At 37.0% G+C, this 18783-nt stretch overlaps 1 protein-coding gene across 6 annotated transcripts in view; it reads right to left on the bottom strand.

Moving 5' to 3' along the window:
• The window catches only part of aralar1 (calcium-binding mitochondrial carrier protein aralar1), a 510884-nt gene that overhangs the window by 369071 nt on the left and 123030 nt on the right, over nucleotides 1-18783 (bottom strand). For 5 of the 6 annotated variants that reach the window (XM_075292768.1, XM_075292770.1, XM_075292769.1 and 2 more), the window contains 6 exons: nucleotides 16137-16303; nucleotides 15758-15876; nucleotides 15515-15685; nucleotides 15198-15433; nucleotides 12179-12381; nucleotides 11165-12113 (listed from right to left, as the gene is read on the bottom strand). In XM_075292768.1, coding sequence (XP_075148883.1) covers nucleotides 11827-12113; nucleotides 12179-12381; nucleotides 15198-15433; nucleotides 15515-15685; nucleotides 15758-15876; nucleotides 16137-16303 — 1183 coding nt within the window. In that variant the 3' untranslated portion in view covers nucleotides 11165-11826. Of the gene's footprint in view, nucleotides 1-11164; nucleotides 12114-12178; nucleotides 12382-15197; nucleotides 15434-15514; nucleotides 15686-15757; nucleotides 15877-16136; nucleotides 16304-18783 lie in introns of those variants that run through there. The other variant, XR_012718325.1, reaches the window with a different exon arrangement.

Genomic DNA, 18783 nt, shown 5'->3' with positions numbered 1-18783 from the left:
ATATTCAGTTAGGCTTTCGCTTTTCCAAATCCGAATTGCCGGGCCTCACGCTTGACACCTGCCATCAGATTTTGTACAGCCACTTTGTCCACATTCTCCGCCGCAGAAAGCCAGTTTGCCTTGAACTGCTGCTCGTCCTTAGCAGTTTTTTGGTCTTCTTTAGGTTCCGCTTAACAAAAGGCCAGTATTTCTCAATTGGGCGAAGCTCTGGCATGTTTGGAGGGTTCTTGTCCTTGGGAACCACCTGCACGTTGTTGGCGGCGTACCACTCCATGGCCTTTTTACCGTAATGGCAAGATGCCAAATCCGGCCAAAACAGTACGGAACAACCGTGTTTCTTTAGGAAAGGCAGTAGACGTTTATTCAAACACTCTTTCACGTAAATTTCTTGGTTGACAGTCCCGGAAACTATGAAAATGCTGCTTTTCAAGCCACAGGTACAGATGGCTTGCCAAACCAGATATTTCTTTGCGAACTTTGACAGTTTTATGTGCTTGAAAATATCTGCTACCTTTCCCCTTCCATTTGCCGTATAAAACTCCTGTCCCGGTCTCCTGTACTTGTAGTCGGCTTTGACGTAGGTTTGGTCGTCCATTACCACGCAGTCAAACTTCGTCAGCATCGTCGTGTACAGCCTCCGGGATCGCGCTTTGGCCCTCGTATTTTGTTTATCATCGCGATTTGGAGTCACTACCTTCTTGTAAGTCGATAGTACGGCTCGTTTTTTGGCTCGATGCACGGTTGTAGACGATACACCCAGCTTATTTGCGGCATCTCGGAGAGAGAGGTTAGGGTTTCGCTTGAAACTACCGGCAACTCTCTTTGTCGTCTCAGCGGCTTCCGGTTTTCGATTTCCCCCCGATCCAGACTTCCTGGCTGTCGACAAACGTTCCCCAAACACTTTAATTACATTTGTAACGGTTGATTTGGCAACTTTTAGCGATTTTGCCAGCTTTGCGTGCGAGTAGCTCGGATTTTCGTGATGCGCCAGCAAAATTTTGATACGCTGCTCTTCTTGCTTGGACGGCATTTTGACAACTGAAGAGTGAATTCCAAAATCAAAATAGGAGCAACATTCTACACACACACACCTTCAAAATGAGGGGTGTTCAGGTTTTTTAATTGCAAAATTGAAAGAAATACTTCAAGTTTTTATATAGACCAAATTTTGACCGTATCACCCTTTACACGACGATGCTGACGAAGTTTGACTGCGTGGTAATGGACGACGAAACCTACGTCAAAGCCGACTATAAGTACAGGAGTCCGGGACAGGAGTTTTATACGGCAAAAGGAAGGGGAAAGGTAGCAGATATTTTCAAGCACATAAAACTGTCAAAGTTCGCAAAGAAATATGTGGTTTGGCAAAGCCATCTGTACCTGTGGCTTGAAAAGCTGCATTTTCATAGCTTCCGGGACTGTCAACCAAGAAATTTACGTGAAAGAGTGTTTGAATAAACGTCTGCTGCCTTTCCTGAAGAAGCACGGTTGTTCCGTACTGTTTTGGCCGGATTTGGCATCTTGCCATTACGGTAAAAAGGCCATGGAGTGGTACGCCGCCAACAACGTGCAGGTGGTTCCCAAGGACAAGAACCCTCCCAACACGCCAGAGCTCCGCCCAATTGAGAAATACTGGGCTATTGTCAAGCGGAACCTAAAGAAGACCAAAAAAACTGCTAAGGATGAGCAGCAGTTCAAGGCAAACTGGATTTCTGCGGCGAAGAAGGTGGACAAGTTGGCTGTACAAAAGCTGATGGCAGGTGTCAAGCGTGAGGCCCGGCAATTCGGATTTGGAAAAGCGAAAGCCTATCTGAATATTTTTCTTGAATTTTATACTAATTGAACTTGAAAAAGAAATTTAAATTGATTTTTTAAATAAACGATTTCACTGATTAACACGCGTTTTCCCTTGACCAAATTTTGACCGTATCACCCTTTACAGCCTCCGGGATCGCGCTTTGGCCGTCGTATTTTGTTTATCATCGCGATTTGGAGTCACTACCTTCTTGTAAGTCGATAGTCCGGCTAGTTTTTTGGCTCGATGCACGGTTGTAGACGATACACCCAGCTTATTTGCGGCATCTCGGAGAGTGAGGTTAGGGTTTCGCTTGAAACTACCGGCAACTCTCTTTGTCGTCTCAGCGGCTTCCGGTTTTAGATTTCCCCCCGATCCAGACTTCTTGGCTGTCGACAAACGTTCCCCAAACACTTTAATTACATTTGTAACGGTTGATTTGGCAACTTTTAGCGATTTTGCCAGCTTTGCGTGCGAGTAGCTCGGCTTTTCGCGATTTCTTTACCTTAAGGCATTATATTTTCCATGAGCTAAAATAGAGTTAAATTCACTGTAATGTCCCCTTTTTTTGAGGGTATTCCAATTTTAATTTTACAGAGCCTAGATTTAAAGTAATATTCTGAAAAATATCCTTATTTTAGCAACGTCGTAAGAAATAGTTCTCAGTTTTCACTGGGAATTGGAATACTTACTTGGTTATACTTTCTGGTCTTATTTATTTCGCCAAAAATATTACCAACAAATTACAATCTTTTTACTGAAAATAGTTGTTCATTTTATTTAATATTTATACTTTATATCAACAGTTTTGCTTATCATATTTATAATGATATATACTAACTTTGTTTTATTAGAAAAAAGTAATGAAAAATTAGGCTATCTAAAATAAGTGTTAATAGAAATGAAGGTACAAAAAAAATTAACACTATTTTCTATTATTTTTTTTAGGCAGACTTAAATGACAAAAAATAATATTTTTGTTTATTATTGTTTATTTATAAATACCAAAGAAATATATATGTTCTCAAAAAAGAGTGTTTTGCAAGCATAACTTAGCAACAGCGTAAATTTTTTGATCCTAAAACAATCATTTTTTTGTTTATTTTTATTACTGTTGCTTAAGATGGCAAATGATATGAAATTGAATTCCTTTTTTTTGTTGTTTTCTTTGATGATGGGCGGCAGCAGTGTGTCTTTTTGTTATTGTATAGCTACTATTGAGTTGTGTTTTTTTTTAGCATTTGTTTTTAGAAATTAATTAAATAAATCTATTTGTCCAATATATTTTTGCTTGTTTTTTTTTTGTTTTTTTTATTTATTACATACTTACTATTACAGTGCAAGATAATAAAAAGTGCTATTGGATATTTAATGGGATTTTTCTGTTTTGTCATTCCACCTTTAAGATAAAAGGCTACATTGCTATAACAATAATCAATTTCATTTGTGTTTAAATTATTTCTTAACTCATGATTTCCAATAAGAACCTCTATTTTAAAGAAATTTAACTTAAGACCCAAGACAAAGTTCCCCAAAATTCATGTTTTTGATCTTCCTGAAATTTGACATTTATTTTGAAAATTTTCTGGTTCATAACACAGACACACTTTTTAAACCACACACAAAAAAAAAAAATCTGCTTCAATCACGAAATTAATTGATCCAAGAAATTTAACTTAAGACCCAAGACAAAGTTCCCCAAAATTCATGTTTTTGATCTTCCTGAAATTTGACATTTATTTTGAAATTTTTCTGGTTCATAACACAGATACACTTTTTAAACCACACACAAAAAAATTTTCTGCTTCAATCATGAAATTAATTGATCCAATTAATTTTTAATTGAAATGTCTTCAATCAAAGAAATGATGATCAATTAAAAAATTAATTGAAGGTCAATTAAAAAATTAATTGATCCAATTAAAAAAATAATTGATACTATTAATTTTTGTGAAAAATCACGAAAATTTTTCCAATTAATTGAGTTTAAAAAAAAAATATTCAATTAAAAAATTAATTGATTCAACAAATTTTTTAAATGAAACAAAAATCAATCACAAAAATTAATAGTATGAATTAATTTTTTTAATTGACTTTCAATTAATTTTTTAATTGATACTATAATTTCTGTGATTGAAGACATTTCAATTAAAAATTAATTGGATCAATTAATTTCATGATTGAATCAGAAAAAAATATTTTTTGTGTGTAGGATCTTCCCGATCCTCCGTCCCGACCAGATATATAGAAAATACCAATCCTCATTTCAGTAACTTTCCTACACAGAAAAAAATCTTGTAGTTAAACCAATGCTAAATTTAACTTATTTTTATTGCAAAAAAAAAATTATATTTAAATTTAATTCTTTGTTGAGAAATTTTTCTCACCCCAAAGAAATTTTCTTTTTCTAAATATATCTCAAATATTTTATGAACTAAACGTTGGTATTAAGTTCAATGACCGTACACCTACGTTCAATATGAACTAAAGCAGAAGAAAATTGCCATACAATTCCCAAACATAGTAAAATTTAAACACTGTCATGATGGCCAAATGCAACATTAGGTCTGTTCGCGTACTTTTCCAGGAAAAAATATCCAGTAAAAACCATAGACACTACACACAAAAAAAAATTTTCTGATTCAATCACGAAATTAATTGATCCAATTAATTTTTAATTGAAATGTCTTCAATCACAGAAATGATAGTATCAATTAAAAAAAAAAATTGAAGGTCAATTAAAAAGTTAATTGATCCAATTAAAAATTAATTGATACTTTTATTTTTGTGATTGATTTTTGTTTCAATTAAAAAATTTGTTGAATCAATTAAATTTTTAATTGAATATTTTTTAAAACTCAATTAAAATTTTAATTGGAAAATTTTGCGTGAATTTTTTTTTTTTTGTGTAGATAGATAGATAACCAATTCGAGTTAAACGAAGTTTGACAGTTTCGAAGATTAAGAATAAATGAAGAAAATAAAAGCGTTTTGCTTTTTTGTAGTTTTCCTATTTTACATTTATTTTATGATGCACCAGATGATTTCAAAATAAATTAAAATAGTTCATATTTGCACAAAAATTGTAACCAAAACCGCGAAAATACGAAATGTAATTTTGAGCAGCTTTGTTCTTTACGAACAACACAAAAGAAAATGGCGGAAAATGAATATTTAGAACTGATTCTTTACGAAAAAATCAAAACGAAATGTCAGAAAATTCATCTTTGGAACTGACACATTTTTTCCCCGGAAATAAGTGAACCCTCTACCTAGTGTCTACGGTAAAAACTAGCAAGTATTTTAGTCTCTTTGCCTAAAATTGATGGCTGTTTGGTGTAAACGAACGACTTCCTATAAAAATGTGAGACATTTATAACAAATTATCGGCATCTCGAACAGAGCTATTATTTAAATTGGAGGATAAAGCTGAAATTCAACTCCAAATTCGCCATGTCTGCTATATTTTTAACGAATTTCCTCTGCATTCAAAACATTGAACAACTCTCTCCCCACATTGTCACTCTCTAGTGTTGCCAACATTTGGGATTGTCCCCCGAATTGGGAATTTATTTCCGTGAATGGAGATGAGATAAGGAATTTACCGAAATTTGGCGATTTTTAGAAATCTGCTCAGTAGTAACAATAGCCTGACCAACTCAATCGAACTCTTTCATTTGACAAAAAATTCAAAAACCATTGAATTTATAACCAAAGAAACATTGTGATTACATAAACCATAAAAAGGGGTTGGCACTACATAATTCTATGCCAGAAGCTAAAAATTACAACTTTAATTTTTATTTTGACTCCCAAAACTTATTAGTTGTAGGTCCGGTTCGGTCCATACCAACATCATAGGTCCAGTATGGGTATCAGGTAGAACAAAATAAACATTTTCCACTCTAAATGAAAAGTAACGAATGGTACAATTTTTAGAACACAATAACAACCCAGCAAAAAAGGCGTCGCCAAAAAAGTAATGAAAATGTTCTTTTTGGATCCGGAAGTAGTGCAAAATCGACGCAGAAGCGATGAATTTAACATGGGATTGTCATAGGAGGGAAGTCTTCCATTTCAACAGCCGTTGCAATGAATTTGCATCACTTCTTTAGGTGTGATCCGAATTCAATGTTTTGGATGTAAATTAAAAAATTCTGTGATATTTTGTCAAATAAATAATTTTTATAATTATTTATAATTTTTAATGGATTCTAACGCTTGTCGGAAACTTTTGACCTCAAATATTTTCAAAAATTAACAATTTTTTCAGATTGGACTTAGCATTTTTTGCGACAAAATTTAAATGATTTGTACCATTTTGTGAATTCTTTCTCTGTTTTTAACCTATTTGAAGCAAAAAAAGTTAAAATAACCCATTAATAGTTTGTTATAAAAATTGAATTAAAAGAACTTCCTGGGTAGTTAAAATAAAGAACATCATTGGGAGTGCATCTTCTGGAAGTGCTTTTAAAGTGTGCCTTTGGAAGAACTTCCAAATTTTTTTTTTGCTGGGTTGTCATTTTGAGAACCTACCTCAATTACTTCAAGAGCTATATGAGCTTGTTCTGAAAACTTGATTCTTGAATTGTGACCAAATGGCCTTACGAAAAGAAGCCCTAGTTGGCCTATAATATCTTTCACAGTGTGAGAAAAAATACAAAACAGAATCCGTTAAAGTATCAGCTATAGTTTTTGTATAAATGTCCATTTACTAGAATCATACAGTAGAAAAATTATCTCAAATTTTCGTATTTTTCGTTTATTGTTAAAGAAGTTTATACAAATGTATTTTAGTGCTCACCAATATGGAAAATTTTTATAGCTTATTTAGATTTAAGCCTCTACTTTAAAATAACATCGAGAAATAAATCGAAACTAAGTGGGAAAATAGAATTTGGTGTCTTTTTCGAATGTCCTTCTAAGTGGACATCGGTAGTGAAAGGGTTAATATTCTTAAAATTGTCTTCTAAATTGTAAGTTCATATCGAGTATATGTTGGACAAACGAGGCAAATTTCATACCTATATAATTCAGTTTTTGATATATAGGGGAGTATATTGGGGAGTCTATAAATAATATCGAACCGATTTGAACCAATTTTTTCGCGGTTTATATGGGGGCTATATATAATAATGGACCGATATTAAACAATTTATGCATGTTAGAGGCCATATATTACTAACTCAACGTACAAAATTTTAATCGAATCGCATGAAATTTGCTCCTCCAAGAGGCTCGGAAGGTCAAATCTGAGAATCGGTTTATATGGGTCCTATATATAATTATGGACCGTTATGGATCAATTTATGCATGGTTTTTGGAGGCCAGAACGTACAAAATTTCGACCTGATCGGATGAAATTTGCTCCTCTAAGAGGCTGCGAAAGTCAAATCTGGGAATCGGTTTGTATAGGGCCTATATATAATAATAGTACAAAATTTCAAACTGATCGGATGAAATTTACTTCTCCAAGAGGCTCCGAAGATAAAATCTAGAGATCGGTTTATATGGGGCTTACATATATAATTATGGACCGATATGTACCAATGTTTGCTTGAATATTAGGGACCAAATACTAATCGGTTTATATGGGGGCTATACATAATTATGGACCAATCTTTGCATGAATGTTAAGGGCCACATACAAAATATTTTTGCGACAAAAATGTTACATGGTCGCTGTGAAAAAGTAACATGGTGCTCTAGAAACATGATTGAGGTGATCATATTCCTTCTTTGGGTGCAGATGGCATTTGACAGACTAAACACATGACATTTGATTTATTTATTTAGTTTTATTTTTATACCCACCACCATAGAATGGTGACGGGGTGTATAATAAGTTTCTCATTCCGTTTGTAACACATCGAAATATCGATTTCCGACTATATAAAGTATATATATATATATTCTTGATCAGGGAGAAATTGTAAGACGATATAAGCATGTCCGTCTGTCTGTTGTAATCACGCTACAGCCTTCAATAATGAAGCAATCGTGCTGAAATTTGGCACAGATTCGTTTTTTGTTTGCAGGCAGGTCTAGTTCGAAGATGGGCTATATCGGTCCAAGTTTTGATATAGTCCCCATATAAACCGACCTCCCGATTTGGGGTCTTGGGCTTATAAAAACTGTAGTTTTTATCCAATTTGCCTGAAATTGGAAATCTAGAGGTATTTTAGGACCATCAAAAAGTGTACCGAAAATGGTGCCTATCGGTCGATGTTTTGGTATAGCCCCCATATGGACCGATTTCACGATTTTGCTTCTTGGGCGTCTAGAATGTGTATTTTCTATCCGATTTGCCTGAAATTGGAAATCTAGGTATTCTACGACCATGAAGAGGTGTCCCGAAAATGGGGTGTATCGGTCAATGTTTTGATATAGCCTCCATATAGACCGATCTCCTGATTTTACTTCTTGGGCTTCTAGAATCCGAAGTTTTTATCCAATTTGGCTGAAATTTGAAACCTAGGGGTATTCTAGGACCATAAAGGCGTGTGTCGAAAATGGTGAGTACCGGTCCATGTTTTGATATAGCCATCATATAGACCGATCTCCCGATTTTACTTCTTGGTCTTCTAGAATCCGTAATTTTTACCCAATTTGCCTCACATCGGAAATTTACAGGTATTCTAGGACCTTAAAGAGGTGTGCCGAAAATGGTGAGTATCGGTCCATATTTTGATATAGCCTCCATATAGACTGATCTCCTGATTTTACTTCTTGGGCTTCTAGAATCCGAAGTTTTTATCCAATTTGGCTGAAATTTGAAACCTAGAGGTATTCTAGGACCATAAAGGCGTGTGTCGAAAATGGTGAGTACCGGTCCATGTTTTGATATAGCCATCATATAGACCGATCTCCCGTTTTTACTTCTTGGTCTTCTAGAATCCGTAATTTTTACCCAATTTGCCTCACATCGGAAATCTAGAGGTATTCTAGGACATTTCTCTATTTCAGACTTACTCAATTTGAACCATGGAGAGATACACAATCCAACAACGTGTTAAAGTTATCCAGACTTATTTTGAAAATGGGCGTTCAAATCAAAATGCATATCGTGCACTTCGTGATTTGTTTGGTCAAGTTGATCGTCCAAATGTGCGTACAATCGCAAAAATCGTGGAAAAATTCGAGCAAACCGGGTCTGTAGTAGAGGTGTGCATGTGAGTAATAGTTTACTCACGCTCACGCACACTCACGACTGAAAAATCATGTTCACGCACACTCATGCACGATATTTTTTGGTAGGACTCACGCACACTCACGCACGAAAACGTCGTGACTCACGAAAAATATCGTGACTCACGAATAATTTTATCATTAATTTACCTAACCGAAGTGTCTGAAAACATGAGCATTATTAAAATCGAGAGTGTTATTAAAGTCTTAACATCCCAGGTGTCACTAAAATTGTAATTGAATTTAACTCTTAAGCGTTTTATGTTGGTGAGCAGGAATATTTTCGTGAGTGTAATTCGTTACTCACGCACACTCACGAAGATATTATTTTCGTGACTCACGCTCACGCACGACATTTTGGTTTGTTAATCACGCACACTCACGCTATTGTCATGAGCGTGACTCACGACTCACGCACGAATCACGAAAATTTTCGTGAGTCACGACAATTTCGTGTCACGTGCACAGCTCTAGTCTGTAGAAGATGTGAGAACACCAGTGCATGCTCGTGCAGCTCGTACTGCAGAAAATATTGCTGCTGTTCGCGATAGTGTGGCTAAAGAACCGTCCACCTCAACTCGTCGTCGTGCCCAACAATTGCACCTCTCACGCTCGTCGTTGATGAACATTATGCATAAAGACTTGCATTTACACGCTTACAAGGTGCAGTTGGCTCAATAACTAAAGCCTCTTGACCATTCCAAACGTCGTGAATGGGCAGAATGGTTCCAAGAAATGGCAACAGTGGATGATCAATTTTCGAAGAAAATCATCTTCAGTAATGAGGCACATTTTCACCTCAGTGGATTCGTCAATAAACAGAATTGCCGCATTTGGGCGAATGAGAATCCAAGAGTGATTTTCGAAAAACCAATGCACCCACAAAGAGTGACTGTTTGGTGCGGTTTATAGGCTGGCGGCATCATCGGGCCGTATTTTTTCCAAAATGAGGCCGGTCAGGCAGTTACTGTGAATGGTGTTCGCTATCGTTATATGATAACGAACTTTTTATGGCCCGAATTGGAAGATATGGATGTGGACGATATGTGGTTTCAGCAGGACGGTGCCACTTGCCACACAGCTAACGAAACAAGGGCTCTTTTGCGCAACAAATTCAATGGCCGTGTTATCTCACGTAATGACGATGTCAATTGGCCGCCAAGATCATGCGATTTGACACCGTTGGAGTTTTTTCTTTGGGGTTATTTGAAAGAAAAGGAGTACGTCGATAAGCCAGCAACAATTCAAGAACTAAAGGATGAGATAATTCGGCACATTAACGACATAGAACCTCCATTATGCCTCAGCGTCATCGAAAATTTGGACCATCGGATGAAGGTGTGCCACCGAGGTCGCGGCGCCCATTTGGCCGATATTTTGTTCCATACATAATTCATTAATACCAATATATCATAATAAAATAAAATTACAATAATTTTCTAAATAGTTTGTGTTTTATTCAAAATCAACATCGGCCCTTGAAATTTTACTTGTTTTATGCAAGACAGCCTTCAGGAAAACCAATAAAAATTTTTCTTGTGAATGCACAACATTTGGTTTAATATATCCTTAAGGAGAGAAAACTTTGTCTAATGAAAAAATCTTAAAGTCACAGTGACATATACGTCTTGTATCCATGGAGTCTTGAAAACTTTTTCGATGAACTCCTTAAAAATACTGGGGACAATCTCTACGTCTTACAGCATTGTAATAATGTAAATTGTACCTCATGATATGTGGCACACCATACTTCCTTCAACCGAAACAACTCACTTGTGTCAGATTATTTCAATCGTCTAGGACCTACACACGGTGGTAGAGATCAAGGAGTAAATAAATAAAAATATTAATTTATTTAAATATATGGCAAGTACGTTGTTTTTTTTTTTTCAAATTATGATTTGATATACTTCACAAAATATACCAATTCGATATATGTTATGGTACATAAGTATGTATACATATTGATGATATTTTATCTAACATTTTATTTATTATTTTTTTTTGTTTGTTTATATTTTATTATAATATAAATCTTCACTAACAGAAAAAAGATCACTTGGCATAAATATAACATGTGTGTTGATTTCTTCTTGGTTTTAGTTTTTAAATTAATTATTTTTTGTTTTATGGGTATTTCACTTTTATTGTGGTAAATTTAAAATTGAAAAAATAGTTGGATTTCATTTATTATTTTTCTTTAATTTTTTATTTAAAGGGTTTAGTTTGTTTGTTTTGGTAGTATAGATTTCTTAGAAAAAATGATCCTAATTCGTTTTATAAAATTTTGTGTGTTCTTTGTATTTTTTTTATAATATTTTTGTCTAGAATTTTATTTTATTAATAAATTTTTGTAATAAGCTAAGATTTATTTTCGTTTATTTTGAAATATAATAATTTTCCTAGCAAAAAATATATTTTATTTTCATTTTCTTTGTCTGTGTGTTTTTTTTTTTTTGTAAAACTTTTCATTAATTTTATAGATCTTAAACTGCACGAACATTTTGGTTTTTTATTCTTTAGATTTATTTTTGTGTTACTTTGTTGAGGGGTTTTGTGGTGGTGTATGTGATTGTTTTCATTTGTTGATTCCTTCCTTCTTGTTTTTTAACAAAATAAATTTCTTCAAGTTTTAAATATCAATTTAATTAAAAAAAAAAACAAACATTCTTTCTTAAAACAAAGACAATATTTAATCTCATAAATATCTACGAGAGTGTGTGTATGTATGTATGTGAAAGTTTTCACTTAACTGATTTAAAAATTACAAAAGAAAAGAAAAACAAAACAAAGCTACTGAAACTGATATAGAAGAGAACTTAATATAAACTACGATATCGTCATCATGATGATGGCTTAGAGGCAGATGTTGTCTGTTGTGAATATCCAAATCTGGGTAAAAATAGACCAAACTTCGATTCGATACCATTTAGAAGAGGTACAGCAGCGCGATAACCACCAATGTGATCGGCATTAATGCGCACATTGCTTGGCGTATCAATGGGTTTGGCTTTGTGAACCTCAGAGCCAGTAGGATGTGAACCACCAAAGTCCACATAGAATAGACGTTGCAACAACTCGTAGGTAACTAGTGTAACACCAAATTGTGGTGATGAACGGAAGACACGGGCTACAAAGAGAAGAATAAAAATTCAGATTATCCATTTCATTCACGAAACCCAAAATCGTACTTACCGGCTGTTCCTTTCCAGAAGGCTCGTGGACCTTCTTCAGCCATAATTTTTTTGGTAGCATCCCAGACACCATTGTAGGTTGTTTGTCCTGAACGTGCCACTACTTGCAAACGGGTTTTTATCACATCGGCAGGAGTAACTAAAGAGGCAGCAGGGACACCAGCAATAGCACCAGCAGCCAAAAGGGTAAGAGGATGATTGTAGCTGGAAAAAGGTAAAGAATTTATTAAAATTAGTATCGGACGAATTTTGTTTCTCTTAGGGGCAAGCCAAATCAGGGGATCGGTTTATATGGGGGCTATATATAATTATGAACCTATGTGGATCAATTTTTGCATGGATGTTAGAGACCATAACATATACTAACACCACGTTCCACATTTGAACCGGATCGGATGAATTTTGCTCCTCCAAGAGGCTCCGGAGGTCAAATCTGAAGAACGGTTTATATGGGGGCTATATATAATTGTGGACCGATATGGACCAATTCTGGCACGGTTGTTAGAGACCATATACTAACACCATGTTCCAAATTTCAACCGGATCGGATGAAATTTGCTTCTATTAGAGGCTTCGCAAGCCATACAATTATGAACCGATGTGGACAAATTTTTGCATGGATGTTAGAGACCATATACCAACATCATGCACCAAATTTCAGCTGGATCGGATGAAATTTGTTTCTCTTTGAGCCTCCGCAAGCCAAACCTGGGGATTGGTTTGGGGGCTATATATAATTATGAACCGATGTAGACCAATTTTTGCATGGTTGCCAGAGACCTTATACCAACATCATGTACCAAATTTCAGCCGGATCGGATGAAATTTGCTTCTTGAGGCTCTGCAAGCCAAATCTGGGGATCGATTTATATGGGGGCTATATATAATTATGGACCGATGTAGACCAATTTTTGCATGGTTGTTAGAGACCATATACCAACATCATGTACAAAATTTCAGCCGGATCGGATGAAATTTGAAATATGCTTCTCTTAGAGGCTCCGCAAGCCAAATCTGAGGGTCCGTTTATATGGGGGCTATACGTAAAAGTGAACAGATGTGGCCCATTTGCAATACCATCCGACCTACACCAATAACAACTACTTGTGCCAAGTTTCAAGTCGATAGCTTGTTTCGTTCGGAAGTTAGCGTGATTTCAACAGTCGGACGGACGAACATGCTTAGATCGACTCAGAATTTCACCACGACCCAGAATATATATACTTAGAGCAATATTTCGATGTGTTACAAACGGAATGACAAAGTTAATATACCACCCATCCTATGGTGGAGGGTATAAAAATAGGGCCATTCATCGCACCTGACAATTTGCCACAGCCGAAGTTACCGATGTCTACAACAGCGCAAAACCATCCAAAGCGATGGGCCCCGACGAAATCTCCATGCTAATGCTGAAGCGCCTGGGAATACTGGCAATTCAGTACTTGATAAGACTCCTCAATTTGTCCTTGTAATCGCTCATTATACCCGATGTCTTGAAAATGAGCAAGGTGATTCCACTACTGAAGCCAGACAAACACTCGAGCAGGGGTGAATCGTACAGACCGATTTCCCTTCTCTCGCCAGTAGCCAAGACACTTTCCTCGCCAGCCTAGTGGAGAATTTTTCAACTGCCCATCATCAACATGGATTCCACAAAATATATAAAGGGTGATACGGTCAAAATTTGTTCAAGGGAAATCGCGTGTAAATCGGTGAAATCGTTTATTTAAAAAATCAAATTAAATTTCTTTTTCAAGTTCAATTAGTATAAAATTCAGGAAAAATATTCAGTTAGGCTTTCGCTTTTCCAAATCCGAATTGCCGGGTCTCACGCTTGACACCTGCCATTAGATTTTGTACAGCCACCTTGTCCACCTTCTTCGCCGCAGAAAGCCAGTTTGCCTTGAACTGCTGCTCGTCCTTAGCAGTTTTTTTGGTCTTCTTTAGGTTCCGCTTGACAATAGCCCAGTATTTCTCAATTGGGCGGAGTTCTGGCGTGTTGGGAGGGTTCTTATCCTTGGGAACCACCTGCACGTTGTTGGCGGCGTACCACTCCATGGCCTTTTTACCGTAATGGCAAGATGCCAAATCCGGCCAAAACAGTACGGAACAACCGTGTTTCTTCAGGAAAGGCAGCAGACGTTTATTCAAACATTCTTTCACGTAAATTTCTTGGTTGACAGTCCCGGAAGCTATGAAAATGCTGCTTTTCAAGCCACAGGTACAGATGGCTTGCCAAACCAGATATTTCTTTGCGAACATTGACAGTTTTATGTGCTTGAAAATATCTGCTACCTTTCCCCTTCCTTTTGCCGTATAAAACTCCTGTCCCGGAAGCTGCTTGTAGTCGGCTTTGACGTAGGCTTCGTCGTCCATTACCACGCAGTCAAACTTCGTCAGCATCGTCGGGTACAGCCTCCGGGATCGCGCTTTGGCCGTCGTATTTTATTTATCATCGCGATTTGGAGTCACTACCTTCTTGTAAGTCGATAGTCCGGCTCGTTTTTTGGCTCGATGCACGGTTGTAGACGATACACCCAGCTTATTTGCGGCATCTAGGAGAGAGAGGTTAGGGTTTCGCTTGAAACTACCGGCAACTCTCTTTGTCGTCTCAGCGGCTTCCGGTTTTCGATTTCCCCCCAATCCAGACTTCCTGGCTGTCGACAAATGTTCCCCAAACACTTTAATTACATTTGTAACGGTTGATTTGGCAACTTTTAGCGATTTTGCCAGCTTTGCGTGCAAGTAGCTCGGATTTTCGCGATGCGCGAGCAAAATTTTGATACCCTGCTCTTCTTGCTTGGACGGCATTTTGACAACTGAAGAGTGAATTCCAAAATCAAAATAGGAGCAACATTCGACACACACACCTTCAAAATGAGGGGTGTTCAGGTTTTTTAAATGCAAAATTGAAAGAAATACGTCAAGTTTATATTGACCAAATTTTGACCGTATCACCCTTTAATAACCTATTGGTCCCCCGTGAAAGCTATAACTAAATCGAATCCATAACTTACCCATCTTCATCGGCAAACATTGCCTTTGTATGAGCATAGGTTGGGAAGTAGATAGCAGAGAATGGTACATCACGCAATAGGCAGGCACGTGCTCCTTTATAGAGACCAAATAAACCCAATTCCCGGACAACCGATAAGGCACTAACTTTTGCACCGCCTGCAATTTCACCAGCAACTTGCAAACGGATTTTCACAATTTCCAAAGGATTTGTAAATACCACTTGTGAGCCACCAGCCTAAAGACAAATTGAAAAGTGAATTATTAGTTTATGATGATGGGGGAGCAAGCAATCGATTCCACTACACAATATACTTACACAAGCACCAGCCAAAACTTCAGACCACATTGGTATGACACCCTGTTTATCGGTGAATTTATCACGAACCAAATCATTCACAGTCAATTTAATGGCCTTCTCTGGGGCTACACCCATAAGTTGGGGTAAAAGACCACGATACAGACCTAAGACACCTTCATGACGGATAACCTGAAAGACACCAAAAAGAGAGGATGATGACATTATATTTTTACCCATGGATATGTTCGAAAATGACCTTACCTTTTTGAAACAATCAAATGAATTTCTATAGGCAACTTCACCAATAAATGAGCCTGTGCGTTGATTTTGCATGCGGGTTTTTACCAAATCAATGGGATATACAACAGTGGCACCAACAGCTAAAATTACAAAAAAAGCAAATAGGAATGATGAATGTTAGTTTTATTTAAAAAACACCTGAAGTTTACTGATCGCAATTGGGCCAAAATTAACCAACGTCTTATATTTTTATTTTATACTTCATTCACATTACACTTCCAAAAACCACTCTAGATTTCAACTGCCATTTGCCTTGTAAAAAAGGGATTTCAAATCTACTTTTAGAAGATTTCGAGTCTAATGTGAATGAGGTATGTGAGAATATGAAATTCGTACTTACCACCAGCCAATGAGCCCAATGTAAAACGGTAGGTACTTTCCAAGATCTGTATAAATGCTGATCTATCTGCCGGACTTTGAACTGCTTTAATTTCAGCTAATCTTGTGGTGATATGCTTTGTATAATGTTCTGGAGCAATATTGCTTAAATCATTGTAAACGATTCGACTGTAAAAATAAATAAAAAATAAATACAAATTAGACCAAAGGGCTATTGTAGAGAGATGTAAAAAAAGATTCTCAATAAAAAAAATCCAATCCAACAATTTTTTCTACAAGGGATGGGATAACAAAAGTGGATTATACAGGATTATCGAATTGATACATAACTAAATTTTTTAACTAAACTACATTAAAATCAATTCAAATTTTGTATGGTCAAGAAAAAAAAATTAATTAACGTATAAAAAAGAACTAAATCAAACAAACATCGTTTTTGAAATACCAAATGACACTTGCCTACTTTCTTGAACTTTTTTACGTCTCCACCACCTTTAGTAGCGAAACAAAAATTTGTTTTGTATATATATGAACATTTTTTTTTGAAAACAATATCAAAAAGAAAGACAAAAAATTTATAGAAAATTTTACTAGTGATATTTATTTATTATAACAAAAGAAATTATAACATAAAATATCAATTTTCGTAGTGATATAAATTTACAAAAAATGTGTATCTGCATTTATAAGAGAACCTATGGCTAAGCTACTAGAGAATTTTTTGTTATTTTTTTTTATAAAATGCAAATGGAAAATCCCATGGACCCATCGGAGGGAGCCACCGTGGTGCAATGGTTAGCATGCCCGCTTTGCATACACAAGGTCGTGGGTTCGATTCCTGCTTCGACCGAACACCAAAAAAGTTTTCCAGCGGTGGATTATCCCACCTCAGTAATGCTGGTGACATTTCTGAGGGTTTCAAAGCTTCTCTAAGTGGTTTCACTGCAAGGTGGAACGCCATTCCGACTCGGCTATAAAAAGGAGGTCCCTTGTCATTGAGCTTAACATGGAATCGGGCAGCATTCAGTGATAAGAGAGATGTTCACCAATGTGGTATCACAATGGACTGAATAGTCTAAGTGAGCCTGATACATCGGGCTGCCACCTAACCTAACCTAACATGTACCCATCGGATTGACCCGATGGGTCCAGAATATCGGCCAGCGGCTGCCACATTAGTACGTGTTGTTTTGTCAGCCTTTTTGTATTGGAGGTGGTACATACCGGGGAGCTTCGTCCGTTTGCTTGCTCAAGCCAGACCCTGGTACTGTTCAGTATTCCGAAACCAGATTCACCACCATTTGGTTTCGATGAAGTGTGGAGTGGGTGCACTTCTGGAACTGTTCCAACCTAACATGACTGCGGGAGTATAGGTTAGTTGGCAGCCCGATGTATCAGGCTCACTTAGACTATTCAGTTCATTGTGATACCACAGTGGTGAACTGTTCTCTTATCACAGAGTGCTGCCCGATTCCATGTTAAACTCAATGACAAGGGACCTCCTTTTTATAGCCGAGTCCGAATGACGTTCCACATTGCAGTGAAATCACGGGAGAATAGTCTTACTGATTTCGTGGAAGGATTCCGGCCCAATAGCGGTCAGACTGCATGTCCCCACTCGGCCCCAACCCGACATATTCCCAACAACAATGTGTTCTGTCACAACATCCAGCAATGAATATACAGTTCATTTTGATACCACAGTGGTGAACTGTTCTCTTATCACAGAGTGCTACCCGATTCCATGTTAAGCTCAATGACAAGGGACCTCCTTTTTATAGCCGAGTCCGAATGACGTTCCACATTGCAGTGAAATCACGGCAGAATAGTCTTACTGATTTCGTGGAAGGATTCTGTCCCAATAGCGGTCAGACTGCATGTCCCCACTCGGCCCCAACCCGACATATCCCCAACAACAATGTTTTCTGTCACAACATCCAGCAATGAATATTGTTGTACCTGTTGTGGAAAGTACATCCGTTTTGAAAATTAATAGCAACGGAGTCCATGGTAAGATTAATGATAAAATGTTAAGAATCGGAAACGAATCAGGATAGCGGCGATCGAAGAGCTGTATGCCACCCGTTGCTTGTGAGGATACAATGTACTACAGAAGGATACCACAATGAATGGAGATGGATGTCTGTTTGCCTCGTTCCGTGCAGTGTAGACTCATCTGGCTAGAGCCAGATACTAGTGACCCCAGCATGGAATGTATGGGGCGGTAGCAGTCAAGTCTGGGGTTGTCAATACAATGTGTATATACCGCTGGTAGCTGTGCTACAGCATATAGCCCACAGATTGAGTGGTTATTGTGTAAGCATAACCGATTGGTGCTAGGAGACGTCAATGCTCACCATGAACTTTGGCATTCTCTCGTGGGTAATGACCAGAGAAGCATAGCTTTGACAGTGCAAATAAATTTTACACGGTGAACGAAGATCCAGTTACCTCCATTCTCACCATTGACCGACCCTCCAGTTTCATAACCTCTGAATGCCGGACGGTCATTAACTAAAAAAAAACAAATCAAAATTGGACAACTTTAGAGAATAGACAGATCGCCTCTTCAGTGAGCTACAGGGACATCATCAACGCAGCAGCACCTGGTCGTACTGCCCAGGTGAAGCCCAACTTCCCAGAGGAAG

The sequence above is a fragment of the Haematobia irritans genome, chromosome 1 (genome assembly GCF_050003625.1).
Source record: "Haematobia irritans isolate KBUSLIRL chromosome 1, ASM5000362v1, whole genome shotgun sequence".
Taxonomy (NCBI): Eukaryota; Metazoa; Arthropoda; class Insecta; order Diptera; family Muscidae; genus Haematobia; species Haematobia irritans.
The sequence above is the reverse complement of the archived record's forward strand: the minus strand, read 5'-3'. Positions and strand labels throughout refer to the sequence as shown.